Source organism: Carassius auratus, chromosome 20 (genome assembly GCF_003368295.1).
Source record: "Carassius auratus strain Wakin chromosome 20, ASM336829v1, whole genome shotgun sequence".
In the NCBI taxonomy this organism is placed as follows: domain Eukaryota; kingdom Metazoa; phylum Chordata; class Actinopteri; order Cypriniformes; family Cyprinidae; genus Carassius; species Carassius auratus.
The window spans coordinates 6404334-6419337 of record NC_039262.1 but is presented as its reverse complement, the minus strand read 5'-3'; the positions used below and the strand labels follow the sequence as shown (position 1 = coordinate 6419337).

General features: G+C 36.7%; 1 protein-coding gene across 1 annotated transcript in view; it reads right to left on the bottom strand.

The window, feature by feature from the left end:
• clvs2 (clavesin 2) overlaps positions 1–12566 on the bottom strand; it is a 19137-nt gene extending 6571 nt beyond the window's left edge. Inside the window, exons 1-4 of the mRNA XM_026290670.1 lie at positions 11462–12566; positions 9250–9424; positions 1174–1284; positions 693–913 (exon numbers count right to left, since the gene is read on the bottom strand). Of these exons, the coding sequence (XP_026146455.1) occupies positions 693–913; positions 1174–1284; positions 9250–9424; positions 11462–11850 (896 nt within the window). The 5' untranslated portion in view covers positions 11851–12566. The remainder of the gene's footprint in view (positions 1–692; positions 914–1173; positions 1285–9249; positions 9425–11461) is intronic.
• Positions 12567–15004: the final 2438 nt, after the last annotated feature.

Genomic DNA, 15004 nt, shown 5'->3' with positions numbered 1-15004 from the left:
ATGATGTCATTCAACAAGCATATTAGAAATAAACCAAAACATCCATGATATGGTAGGGTGACCATATGAGCCATTTTCCCAGGACGCTTCCTTGCCAGGATTTCTATATTGCCTAAAACATAACATGCAGTTATGTTACATAATCGACCAATCGTGGCATGTGAGAAGGTGAGATCTACAGAGAACGATCAAAGCAATGCAAATACACGTACATGTTAGGTGTTTGTTCGTTCATTCAACTTGAAGCGTCGAAAATAAAATAATGAAATAAAATATTGAAAATAATCAAATGAAATGTTAACAAAAAAATTATAATTAAAAGATAATCATAAATAAACATTTTGCCTTAGCAACTGACTGAAATAAAGTTAAATAAGTTGAAAAAATAAGATGAAGTATTACATTTACTAAAACTAAAAAAATGAAATAAAATAAACAAAGCTAAATAAAAATATTAACAAACAAAGCCAATAAATTCCAAGATTTTTTTTTATTATTTTTTTTTTTATGAAAACTGAAAATATATAAATAAAAGCTAATTTTATATATTCATAAATACTATAATATATAATGATAATATACATAAATAATACTAAGGTAACAAATAATACTAAAACATTTCACTGTGCTAAATACAACTGCAAAAATAGATAAATAGATGCAGTGAAAAGCTAGAACGTCAAGTAACAGACCTCTTCATAGTTTTGGGGGACAGGTCTTTCTCCAGGTCTTTGACAGACAACGTATAGGATTCGGGGCAGTAGTCCGTCTCCTCGTCATATGCGTGGTCAAGCAACGTTCTGGCCCAGGTGCCCATGTCGTAAGGGGGCAGCATGCCACCCAGCTCAGACGGCAGAATCTCAGGCAAGAGCAGCTGATGCAAGCTGTTCAGATTGTTTCCATGCATGAAAATCTAAATATACAACACATAAAAATATTGTTATTTGCCTTGATTATTTTTTTTTCATTAAGCTACAGCTTTTACTGTTTTTCACTCAGTGGTTTGCACTAAAATCTGTGACATTGCATTGTGCTTTTTTTTATTTTGCATGAACATCAAAAGCCTGTATATTTGAGTGTTTATCACATCACATGTACATAAACAGAAGAGTTAACAATTATATGTGATCAAATGTATTTTAGAAGAGTCTGAAGATTAAAAAATACCCTCACCCTTTTTCTTGTTTTGTCTTTGAGGAAAGGCCGGATGACTGTGTACAAAGCGTGGATGTACCAAGGTTGGTTGACAAAATGAATCCCTCCAAATCTTGCTGGAAAGCTATCCTGTGGGTAGAAGAGAAAATAAATAAATAAACTACATTTATTATTATATTTAACATACATAGATTTTATACAACTTTCAAAATAATTATTAAAACTATTAAAAATTGTGTAGAGTAACTGAAATAAAGCTGAAAATAAAGGATGAAATAAAATATATAATAAATGAAAATAAAATAAAAAATAACTAATTCACTGTTTTTTGCTTAACATGAAACCAGACTGTACACTGAAAAAATAAATGGTGATATAAACAGTTTTTACTCAGAAATTGCTAATAGTGCATAAAAAACAACAAGCAGAATTGTGTGTGAAATGTGAAATTTTGAAGTAGAGAAACAGAAATAGTATATTCTTGTAAAATATACTCTTTATTGTATTTACTACTTGAAAATGTAAAGTGTGTGCAATTTTATGTAAATAAATGTTTGTGCATATTTTGTAATTGCAAGAATTTGTAAAGAGAAAAAATCTGATTACATGACTCCAGTGACCACTTCTCCCCCTACAACCTGTTTCTGATGCTCATTTGTAGACAAGTTCATGATTCCACAGAGGATAACACCAGAAGTGGGCAAAATTCCCATTTCTCCCGATATCACCCTGCTGAAGTTGATAAATACTTTGCTGTGTTCACTAATCTGCCCTGAACAGTAATCCATATTCATAAAGCTGACTGCAAGGGTTCCGGGAAGCTGCATAATGATGCTGTCCTGCTTTCGTTCAAAAATCAAGACATACGTAATGACGGTAAAGACTTACAAGTCCCAGGTTACAGAATGTACAGTTGTGTCTAGCTAAGTCATGAGAAAGAACCCCCTCACGCTTAGGCGGCATTTATTTGATTGTGGCTTTTTTTCTACTTGAATATATTTCAAAATGTAATTTATTCCTGTGATGTCAAATAAAATGAATTTCTCAGAATCAATACTCCAGTCTTCAGTGTTGCACGATCCTTCAGAAATCATTTTAATATATGACCCTGGACCACAAAACCAGTCATTAATACATAGATGAATACATCATCTGAATAAAGAAGCTTTCCATTGATATATGGTTTGTAAGGACAATATTTGGCTGGGATACAACTATTTGAAAACCTGGAATCTGAGGGTGCAATAAATAAATAAATAAGAAAATCACCTTTAACTTTGTACAAATTAAGTTCTTAGCAATGCATAAACTAATAAAAAAATGATATTTTGATATATTAACGGTAGGAAATTTACAAAATATCTTCATGGAACATGATCTTTACTTAATATCCTAATGATTTTTGGCATAAAAAAACAATTGATAATTTTGACCCATACAATGTATTGTCGGCTGTTGCTACCAATACGGCCATGCGACTCAAGACAGATTTCGTGATCCAGGGTCACATATGAAGACTTGGTGCTCAAGATGTTTAGTGACAGTTTACTGCTTCTCATTGACTCTCATATCGTAACAGAACTGAGTTGTTGGTGCCACTAGCGTAATGCTGATGATGGACAGCTGCAGGCAAGCGGGCCCCAGGCCAGTGTCCGGCAGCAGACCGCAGGCTTGTGGGCGTTAGATCTGGCACTGGATCTGACACAGAAGCAGGTGATAGTGCAAATGCATGCCGATTGGCTGGTTCTTCAGAGGAGGGGCTATAAGGCATTTGCCAGCAGGTGGTGTGGTATCACACGATGATAACTCTGCTCTGAGACCCTGCTGCTATGGAGCGTGATAAAGGTCTCAGCTGCATTAAACATGAATAGCTAAACTCTAGTGTGAGCTGGTCCAGCCCGACTGATCTGTGTCCCTGTAGTGTGACAGTGGGAGGAGACAGAGGTAACGGGGAGGGGAAGCTGCCATAATGCTCACTTTTGCTGGATTCTAGAATTCGGAATTCACATCGTCTGATCCTGCAATGCTGAAAAGCATTATTAAATGTTAGTCATGAGTTCTCAGGATTAAGCTGGGGCTCAGTATTACAACCGAGTGTGCTGAATTGCAATCTACACTAAAAAGGTGTAAAAAAAAAATTTTACTCAAAAATGCTAGTAAATTTCACAATTAATTGCAAAAAAGTGAATTAAACATGAAATTTTAAAGCAGAAAGACTGAAATATGTACTCCAATAATCTTTGAATTAAATATATTTTTCTCTTTTTTACAGTTTACATTCTAGAAAGCTCACTTCAAAAGCAGCATCCCTAGAGAAATGGAAAATCTCATAGGCAGCAACCAATACAAATCATACAAAAACTGACATGAGCTGAATAATGAAGCATTTGTTCACACGGTTGTTCTTTCATAATTAATGAACCTAAGCAGATATTAAACTGAATTGAAACAACACTGAACTAAAGTGAGCCCAATAAAGACACTACTGCCTTCTGCAGCGCTGCTTTACAGCTTCATGAGTTTGTGCACTGAGCTACTGACAAAACATTAACTCAAGTATTCGTTGAGAAAGATTTTCAGCTTTATATGCATAAATGTCACTGTAAAATTTCAGCCAAAATTATTGAAAAAACAAAAATGCAGGAGTGGGATTTAAAAGTTTTCGTTATGGATTGTTTCTATACACTCCTGCATAAAATACTTTTTACAGAAGGTCACCACAACAGAACGGAATGCAGATAAAAATAAAAAAACACAGATTTTTGTTAATGTCAAGGTTTTTACATGAACTACTCACAAAAATATAAAAGGGAGTGATCTGGGTTTTATGCATAAAGCTCCTGTTTTGGTCAAGTGATGCACTCAAATGGGTTGTTGGAAAAGGCTTTAGTTTGCTTGTATTACCTTGAATTCAAAGCCATCAAGCAGCTAACATAGATTCTGGCAGCAGGTCAAATTGACTAGAAAGGAGTACAGCCACAGGATAATTGCTCTTAAAAGTGCCTCATCGTGAAATCAGGAACCATTTAAAACCTCAATCTGCAATGTTAAATAATTACCGGTTTTAAACAGCACCACTAAATTACAGTTTATCAAAGAATGGCTTTGTGTAGAGCTTTATGGGGTTGTTTTAGTCTCTGCATAAGCTGATGGACTGATGATTTCATCTGTGCATTTTGTTACAGTGGCTTGACATGAAACCTCCATCTCTTTTCTTGTCTGGAGTCACTGAAGATGCACGACTGAACTCCAGCAAAGAAATTGAAAGAAAGAAAAAATCCATTTGCTGGAGTCCTTTTGAAAGACGTAGCCTAAGGAAAAAGCTAGTATTTTATCATGGTCCCCTTACCAAATAATACATATCAGTCAGAGTCAGTGAGCTGTCCTAGTTTCAGTCACAGGATTCCTGGATATGAGATCTGATCTTGTGACCCTAAAATACAAATAATCTTCCATAGCCAGATTTTTTAATCTATCAGCATAAAATCTGGTAAACATTCTGGCTTGTTCTGCTCAAGAATCGCTTACTTTTTAACAAAAGATTTGTTTACAAGTGTTACCACAAGTTTTGAGAGCATTATTTAACATGCAAAATGAATTGATTCAGCACACCCTAATTTTGATGCAGTTACATTTAAAAAAAAAAAAATTCTATATGAAAAAAGTATTTTTTACCCATTGAAAACTGAAAACCTCTTTAAACTATGAAATCTATTCAGCAATTCTCCATGGCACAAGTTCATTGCAGCAACAACACTATTTCCCCGTGACTTTTTGTACAAAATTCTGCACATTCTGAAATAACCCCAGCCTGATTTGAGCTCATTCTTGCCATTTTTGAGTGTAATATACACCAGGCAGTCCATGAGCTGTGTTTTCTGAAGCTGAGGCTAACATGATACAGTACAAACCATTAGCATCCTGTTAGCAATACTTTGTCTAAAACTAAGACAAATTAACCATAACAGCGCAAACCAGTAAAACGAAGCTTCACGCTCTGACACATACCATTGCTCACATCAATAATTGAGCTCTACAGGAGACATTTTATCTACACTTGCCAGATCCAGCCCACTGAGCTTAGAAACGCAAGGCCGCTAACACAAAGACGAAGCCCCACTCACTAGCTGACAGCTCTCCTACAGATCAGAACAGTCCCGTTATAGTGCGATAAACAGAGCGAGACCATAACTGTGCCACTTTGCAGAGAGCAAAACAATTAGTCTAACTCCAGTTCTGCAGACCCAGATATGTCTAGTGCCGTTTCCCAGATAAGCAAGACACATAGAAGTTCTCTGCTTTCTGGGAGGCAGCAGTGGATCTTAGCATCCAGATGAGCCAGTCGAACCAACTGCCATGAGAGTACAAACTCTTTCCATGTGCAAGTTGCTCTGTTGATTAAACAGGGACTGAGAAAGGCTCTCTTCCCTGGATCACGCTTTGCTGTATTTGCTCATGGGACAAAGACTGTTGGCGACTGTAAATATTGCACAGACCTTGTGCCCTAAGTACATAGCTTTTAAAGCAAAGACAATAAACTTGAATGAAATCTCTTTGGATTGGATAGCGCAAGAAGAATGCATTGGTGTTGGAAATAATTTAAAGTACTATACTCTTAGAAACAAATGTTCTTTATTCAATGATTCCTTTAAGAACATTTAACATCCATGGAACCTTTCTATTCCCCAAAGGTTCTATATAGAGGAAAAATGCTCAATGTTCTTTAGAGTACTAAAATGTTCTTGTGCAATGAGAACAAAATGGTTCTTTTAAAAACCTTTATTTCGTAGTTCAGCCAAAAATTAAGGAGGATGAGTAATAAACATTCTTTAAGAGACATTACTTGTGGCAAAGGTGTAATGCTGGTGTGCCACTGAAAAAAAATGTAAACATTAAACATTAAGTAATATTAAAGTAGAATAATTGCTAATACTCCAACAACTGAACAGTTGAACAGTAATCCAAAGTGCACACACACAGCAATGAACACACACACACTGTGAACACACACCCGGAGCAGTGGGCAGACATTTATGCTGTGGCGCCTGGGGAGCAGTATGGGGTTCGGTGCCTTGCTCAAGGGCACCTCAGTCATGGTATTGCCGGGCCGAGACTCAAACCCACAACCTTAGGGTTAGGAGTCAAACTCTCTAACCACTAGGCCACGACTTCCCCCTTTTTTATATATTATTATATTAAATAAAATTATTGCTGATAAACTGACACCAGACAAGCAATCCTAATAATAATAAACTTACAGTGACAAAAATGTCAATAAAAACAAAAACAAAAAGTTCATTAAAATAGTCAAGTTTTGTGTAATGAACTGTTTCTGGTTGTCTGTATTCAGTTTTGAGCTAAACTGCATACACACAACTAATACCAACAAACAAAACATACTCCAACAACTGTCAGTCTCAGCAGTAAAAAACCTTTACAGTGCAATGAGATGACTTTTTTATGGGAATGCAACAATGTGATGCGCATAGTCTGTCAGGACAATGAACTTCTTGTGCTTTCTAAGATGCACTTTCAGTGCCCTACATAGAAACACGCACATACGCCACAGTAGCTGAGTGACATGACTGCGTCTCTCTCTGTGAGCACAGCCCATCTGGAGGGTGCATAGCATGGCGGTTGGACAGGTTGCCAGGGAAACTCGGCATGGGGTGGGCCGGGGAAGATTGGCCCATTGTGATTGGCTGCCAAGCGTGGGTTATTTCTCAAGACTAAGAGAGACAAAAGGCATGTTCAAAGCACAGAAGCATACAACAGAGGCTGGAACAACAAAGCACTGCTCCAGGAAAGCCAAGACCACTTTCTCTTACTTCTATTCGACTCAGGAGTATGTTTCTGTCTATTGATTTGGCTAAGAACAGCCATTTTCTGTGCATCAAGTGTTCTTTTCTGAACCACCATTTGCTAGGGAACGTATATGATAGATGCATCTACTGTAAATTTAAAAATAAACACGTTACCTCAAATAACACAAAATGGCCATTGCCTGCAAACCACAAGGATTTTTTGGGAAGAATCCATTAGATTGTTTTTTTCAACCCTTTTAAAACACATGATAGTTTCTGGAACACACAAAAAAAGGGATTTTCAATTTCAACAGATTCTAGTTCATCAAATGGATTCAACAGAAAAAAAATGAACAGAGAACATAAGGGACTTTATGATTTCTCTCTCCTCTTCCTTCTATCCACATTCTTCCATTCTTTCTGTTTTTGTCCCTCTGTCTCTTTCTGTCATATGTGTGGACTCAATGATATGACAAACCAAGCTAAAAAACCAAAAAAGCACTGAGCCATCAAAAAACGGATTTGATGCTTCATTACATTGTTGATTAAGACAGGCAGATGTCCATATGAACAATGCCATCCATCAGATTGATGTAACACTTCACATGACCTTGCACTTTTGGGTCGGAGTGCTGTGCGATTTCCCCTCCGGCTCTAAACATCATGTTCAATGCACATACTGTGGGTCTGTCAGTGTCAAAATACAACCATGGGGCATCGCAGCTCTCATTCTAGCATTCATCTTCTGACCTACAAGCATTTAGGAAATGCTGTACGCATACACTGCTCTTCAAAAGTTAAGATTTGTTCATTTTTTTTTAAAGAAATCTTTTCTTACCAAGGCTGCATTTATTCGATCAAAAATGCTTTAAAAATGTGAAATATTATTACAATTTAAAATAACTTTTTTCTGTTGTAATACATTTACGTTAGAATTCATTCCTTTGATGTCAAAGCTAAATTTTCAGCAGACATTTTTCTAGTCTTCAGTGTCACATGACCCTTCAAAAATCATTATAATATGCTGATTTGCTCAAGAAATATTTATTATCATCAATGATGAAAACAGTGCAGCTTAATATTTTTGTGAAACCATGATACTTTTTTTTCAGGATTCTTAAAAACTTTAAAGTTGGATTAATATTTGAAATATACATACATGCATGCATACACACACACATATATATATATATATGTGTGTGTGTGTGTGTGTGTGTGTTATAGAAATGTTTACTGCCACTTTTGATAAATTTAATGCATCCTTGCTGAATAAAAGCATTAATTCCTTAAAAATATCTAATCAAATCATACTAACCCCAAACTTTTTAACATTAGTGTACATCTGTAAATGCATACATTCAAGTCACTCTCTGTACATTTATGCATGCAAATCTGATCAAAAAATAAAAAATCTGGATTCGTGTAAATATTTACATATGTAAATCCTGACTTCTGCCGACAAGCTTGCTGCTGAGGACTCTTTTGAACTGTAACTAATTAGCTGTGGCTGTTTTCCCTCAATCAACGCTATTGTTTCCCTTTCAAACGGCTACAAAAGCGATGTCCCACTCAATGTGAACAGCACATTGTGGATGCCAGATGCTAATGGCGTCGATCAATTATTCACCAGCTAATCTGTCTGAAGAGGCACTGGAATGTGGAATACGCTCATCATGGACCTGCATTAATATTCAGTCAACAGGCCTCACTCTGTACTGCCTACATGTCATATCAGACCCAAGCCCTCCTCAAAGGAGCGATGTCTAAATGAGAGCTGCTTTCAAGAGGCTGCTGGAAATGGATGATGTCTGTGTGCAGATTAGCTATTGTTAAATGCACAGTGACCATTTTATAGCACAACAGACTTTTGCTGCTCAGTTATGTTTAGTAGTGATGTTAAAAAGTGAAAGTTGTACATTTTATGCAATGTGAGTGTGCATAACACTGCAGTTGCTTAATTATCTACTGTGCATATAATATCTGGTGCAATTCTATGCAGATTGTGTTCCCTTATGTTAAATCATTGGGTCAGCTCCCATTCATGTTACTCACAAAGAGAATGGCAAATGTTTGACAGGAGAGGGATACCTGTTCAGCCTCACACATGCAGAATTTCCCTATGCAGTTCTCATTATTCAAGCCTGAAGCACGCTTTATGAACATTACATATTAGATGTTCCATTGCTGCTAAGAACACCCATTTAGATGCATGAAGGTACAAGAATGCATTGTGATATCCATGTAGATTTTTCAATATAAACATTAAATTAAAAACAGACAGTAGTGTTACCTGCAGGCCCTCAATTGCCAATCTCAGCATGCTTGGAGTTAACTTGGAAGCTTGCTTGAAAGTGAAGTTACTCCAATCAATGATCAAGACAAATCCATTCACTTGTAGCTCGGGGTCTTCTATCATTGCCTCCAGTGAAAGTAATATAGCTCGCAGAATATCCACAAAAGTGTACCTGCAGATAAACACAAGGCTTTAGGAAGATTTGCAAACAAACTTCAAATGTGCACTTTTTTTATGACACATGCCATTTTCTCATATGGTTACTCATATTTGTATTTAAACTCTGACAGCACTTTCAATTTCGCATAACGCTGCAATAAATGTAGCAAATCGGGCACGACTTGACCCTAGTGTTCATCACACATTGTTCCTGTGAGAGGATGCCAAAGAGCCCTGCCATCCAAGGCTTGAATTCAAAGGCTGTTTGATATGGACTCGAGCACTATGTACTCTACAGTCTAAAGAGGTGAGACTAAACATCAACACAGTAATCCACAAGTAATCTATTTGACTCCAGTCCATCTTGTAAAGTGAAATGTTGTATCTTTGTAAGAAACAAATCTCTCATTAAGGCGTTTTAACTTTAAAATGTTGCTTCAGGCCAAAACATGTTCATAGTACACAATAAAGCTTCCTTCTAAAAGTCTATCCCCTGTTGTCTTCTCAAATTAAAATCCACCAAAGCATTTGTTTAGAATGGCTTTTGGAGTATTTTTGCTTGTAAGTATACTTGATATGTGCATATTCCTATCTTAACTCAGATAAGATGACTTTTACACTGGAGAAAGCAATATCACAGATGGAGGATTCATATTTTAGCCAGAAGTAACTTTTTGAAGTTTAAAACATCATAATGATTGATTTATTACAAGCAATGCAGCTTTTTGCTTCACAAAATGATAATTGATGGACAGCCGTTGTGTAGATTATTGTGATGTTTTTATCAGCTGTTTGGACTCTCATTCTGATGGCACCCATTCACTGTAGTGGATCCATTGGTGAAGCCAGTGATGTAATACTACATTTCTATAAATCTTTTCCAGTGAATAAACAAATTCATCTACTCATCTATCTAGGATGGTCTGAGGGTGAAGAAGATTTCAGCAAATTTTCATTTTTGGGTGAACTATTCCTTTATGTGTCCAAAGATTGTTGAGGCCACTGCATATTTACTGAATTTGTGGTATAAGATCATTCTGAGTTACAAAGGAAGTAAAGGCCACATTTAAACTCACATACTAGTATTTATGTTACAGTTCATACACACAACCCACAGTACATTACTGATAAAATAAATAGCTTGATTACATTTTAAGAAATATTATTTGTTTGATTTCGTAATGTGCCATTTGGTAGAACACTTACAGTGCATTCATTGCATGGACAGTGTCCCTGGAGTAACCTGGGATGAAGTGTTTTACTCAAGGACACACAGACGATAGATTAACCCTTGCTGGCTGTTAACCACTAAGCTCAAACAGTACTAAATGAAGCTACAGTATATGTGGAATTTTTTTTTCTGGATCAACTGTTCAAAGATGCATTAACAAATGCATAAATACCTCCTATTTGCCAAAACAAAGTGAGTGTATTTTACCTCCATGTAGATATTTTGTCATGTGACAAACAGAGACACTTAAACTGTCATGACTGTATGTCATCATTATATACATATTATGAGAAAATACTTTTTGAAATGTTTAAATATTCCATAAGTACTTAGTGCATTTATGTTTTCATACTGTAAATAAAAACATAATGACACTGACACACACACACACACACACACATATATACATATAGAATCACCATGTAAAATACTGGGTCAGGTCAAAGGTAATCAGGGGCCAGTTGTGGAAAATCACACCCTCAATGGTTAAAATGTTTCTTAAAGTTCATTCAGCTGGTGGACACCATCCTTTGGAAGGGTTTTTTGGAATTTGTTGTAGAAAATTGTTTAAATGGTATATAAAAGAATATGAAACCTACATAAAATTTCTAAGAATTAGTTTTTTAACATCTCATAGAGAAATAGAAACATGCAATTTGTGTAACACTGTAATGTTAAATTTAAGTAAAGGGTAACACTTCACATCCCCTTATGGCTCAACTTCACGCTCTAGTGAATGACAGAAGACTTGTGCTGAAAAGACGGCTCTGACAGTGCGCGTCATTACCCACAATTAGCCAAAATCCAATAGCACCCTACCTGCTCTGATCCCAGTTCGCCGCGAACAGAACCAGAATCTTCCTCCCGTATCTATCCAAATTGGACAGAACCCCAGGAAATCCATCCTTCAGAGCCTGCTTGATCCCCGGATCGGTGGCCTTGAGGTTCTTGAACATATCTAGGTTCTGTTGCCGGTACTCAAAGTACTGGGCCAGGAGGCGGAAGGCCTCGAAATGGTTAAATTTCCGGGCTCTAAGAAAGCGCAGGATGAAAGCATCATCTGTCCTGAGAAAGCCAATGTCTGGACGGGTGATGATCATGTCCCTCACCTCCTGTATGTCCTGATGCAAAGTGTCGGGGTTCTCCTTTAACTCCACCTTGGCTTTCTCCAGGGTTTCTGGAGACAGGCCTGCCTGTAAATGAGTCATTGTCCTTGCACTAGACCAAGACTGACTATACTGTACTCTATATACTATCACTATATATTGTGACTGATGATGAAAATATCAATCATAAAGAGCCCTATCGCTGCAGTGCTTGCAAATAAAAACCTGACTTTGGAGATGGTCCTGAGTGTAAGCTACGACAATGTTAGTTCACCTCATACACTCCTTCAGAGTTGTGGGTTTATTAATGCTAGTTCTGCAACGTAAATTCACATACATTCATCTGGTCGTGCTCATCGATTGTATACGTGTATATGCACGTATGGCTTAAGCAGGCTGAAATCGTCTTAGTTTGCGTATGATTAAATCTGAAGCATTCAATCGACTACAGATCCCACCCCAAAAGCATCTAAGAACGAGCATCACGGTTAAAAGCGCTGCTCTATCCTACCATCGTCAAGCGGCCAGGCAATGCGGCACCCTGCAGCATCTCTTGTCATGAGTCTCCATTTAACGCGCATTTCAAATGTTGCCGTCAATTGGAGTCCGAGCATCTTCACGATCCCAGTCTCTCTCAGCGCTCCGTTCCCATCCTATACGTCCTTCGGAGGAGACGATATGATGTCGTCCGGGTCCGTATGGTTCCGGTGATGGTGGATGGTTTACGTCAGTGCTGCTGCTGCTGTTGCTTCGCTTTGTTGCTGATGAGAGTGACTTCAAGCATCGCTCCGGTGATACAGTCTGTCCGTCATCACATGGCGGAGGAGGGGAGAGCGCTGTATTCCCAAGAGACTCGCTAAATAAAGCTTTGGCCATTTTTTTTTCTCTTTTTGCCATTTGTCAGAATTGTTTTATGTTTCACACACATAGAGGTATAAGCATTTTTTCTTCTTCTGTAAAAAAGTACAACAGTAATAATAAAAATAATAAAAGTCGCGGTTGCAATTTAATGTGTGTGTGTGTATATATATTCAAATTAGATGCAGGTAAAGCAGGTGTTTGTTTTGATGTGTTCTGCCATAAAATAAATAAATGCAGCATTTCACAGGTTAAACTAGCAACAGCCAAAGCAGTGGAGCAGATCATATTTACCATCTGAAGATTAAAACACTTATTCAGAAACAGAAGCCAAGCCTTTAGGCTATCTGTGACCATCCACTAGTTCAAGCCTGCAAAGCACCCAGTCAGTCTAAAACACATGAATAAAACAAATGTTAAACTTAAATGCAAACACCACTGAGGGCACATATATGCACATATGGTCAAACAAAAGCTTGCACACACACACTTAGACACAGGCAGGTACTTGACTGAGTGCAATCAAGGCCCTCAAGCACCATCTGTGATGATGCAGTCTCTTTCTATTCTGAGTGGACTGACTCTGTCCTTTGGCTATGATTTCATAATGAAAACCTCAGTAACAAGGCTTTTTTATGGATTCTGATGAATTATCCCTAAAATATGAATGTAAATGAAGTCTTTTCGAGGCCTGCACCTCTGGACACCATTCATTTAATTTAGGTTATTGCATATTTCCTAATATATTACATTTACTGCACATTAATTTAGTCTATTTCCCTCATTACTACAGAAACAGTTACAGTGACTATTTTAGTAACTATTTTACCATCAAAATCACATTCTCATTTTAACCCACTGAGACACAGTTTTAAAATCTCAAAATTGTTTATTTATCTGCCTAACAATAATAATGCTATTATTATTATAAAAATTTTAAATATATAATTATATTTTAAATATATCATTATCTATTGAATTATGATGATCATTATTATTACATATATTTTTTTATTATTGTTTTATGTTTAAACAATTAAATAATAATATTATAAAATTATTATTATTGTTGTTGTTATATAAGCCCCAATTGGTTTTGTGTTTTTACTTTTTCTATTATAAGGCTAAAACGAGAGTCAATAGTGACTGATCCTGGATCAGACACTGTGTGGAGATTAAAAAAGTCCTACAGCTGGCTAGGTGCTGGTGGGTGGGGAAAGGCAGGCGGGACAGGATAATGTCACATGTTCAGGTGGGGGGAGGGCTGAAGGGTCGGTCACAGCTGAGCCTGGAGGGGGATGGGCTCTCTAGGGACTCTAGATGGAGAGACGATAATTACATTCAGTGCTCTGAGAGATGTTGAGGAAATCAAATGAATAGACCTGCTTGCATTTGAAATGACCTTTGTTGCAGAAGAGCAGCTGTCAGTTAAAATGGGTCTGGCTTGATTGTGTTCCTGATGTAGATAAGGGGTTATGTCTTTTTTTTTTTAAGACAATGCAAAGTTTAAAAAGATCTTGACAGAAGTATTACGTTTTAGCATTATGCAGTGTTTATCTCAAAGAAAACAGCATGCAAATAGTTGAATGAAAAGAAAAAAGGCTCTTAACTAACAGGTGAAAAAAAAGAAGAAAAGTCTCTCCATCACGACATTATAACACGGGTCAATTCTCCTTGATTTGATTACTCAGAGGCATCCAACCCCAACCTCGTCATCAGTGATTTCAGCACCACTGGACAGCAATATTTTTTTAGCCCTCAGTGAATGTACTGGATTTGGGTAAAATTTGTAGTTAATAATTATTAAATATTCATAAATAAAAATGCAAGTTTGTAATTTTTTTCAGTCTGATTTTTAGCAGGTTTCATTGAATAAAGTGGACATCTCAAATTTAGAATGAATAAATATATTTTTTAAATGTATAAGCAATATGAAAAACAAAACAACACATTTAGAAACAACTACTGTGAAACAGTATCTGAAATTAAGGTACACTGAATCATCCATAAGCTTAGAAACAAGAATTTAGACACCAAATTACAAAAATCTTTACAATTTAATTTTTATATATTTAGTGGGGTTATGCTATGCTTTGATGCTTCAAATTATTTAAAGAAACAGTTATATAAATAAGCACAAGAGAAAACCACTGGTGCTACAAATGCTTCGTATCAAGGCAACATCCAAGAGCTTATCGTGCAGGCCAGATGGTGACTGCTTGTGCCCTCAGTCTGTCAAACTCTCTATATCACATAAACAATAGTTAAATTCTATAACACTTCACTCTCATTCTAATTGGAATCCTCTTTTAATTAAGTTGATAAACATTTATCATGGGTTCACTTGAGCGATGAGATTGGGTGAGAGAGTGTGGGTGGATTAAACTGCTGCACTCAG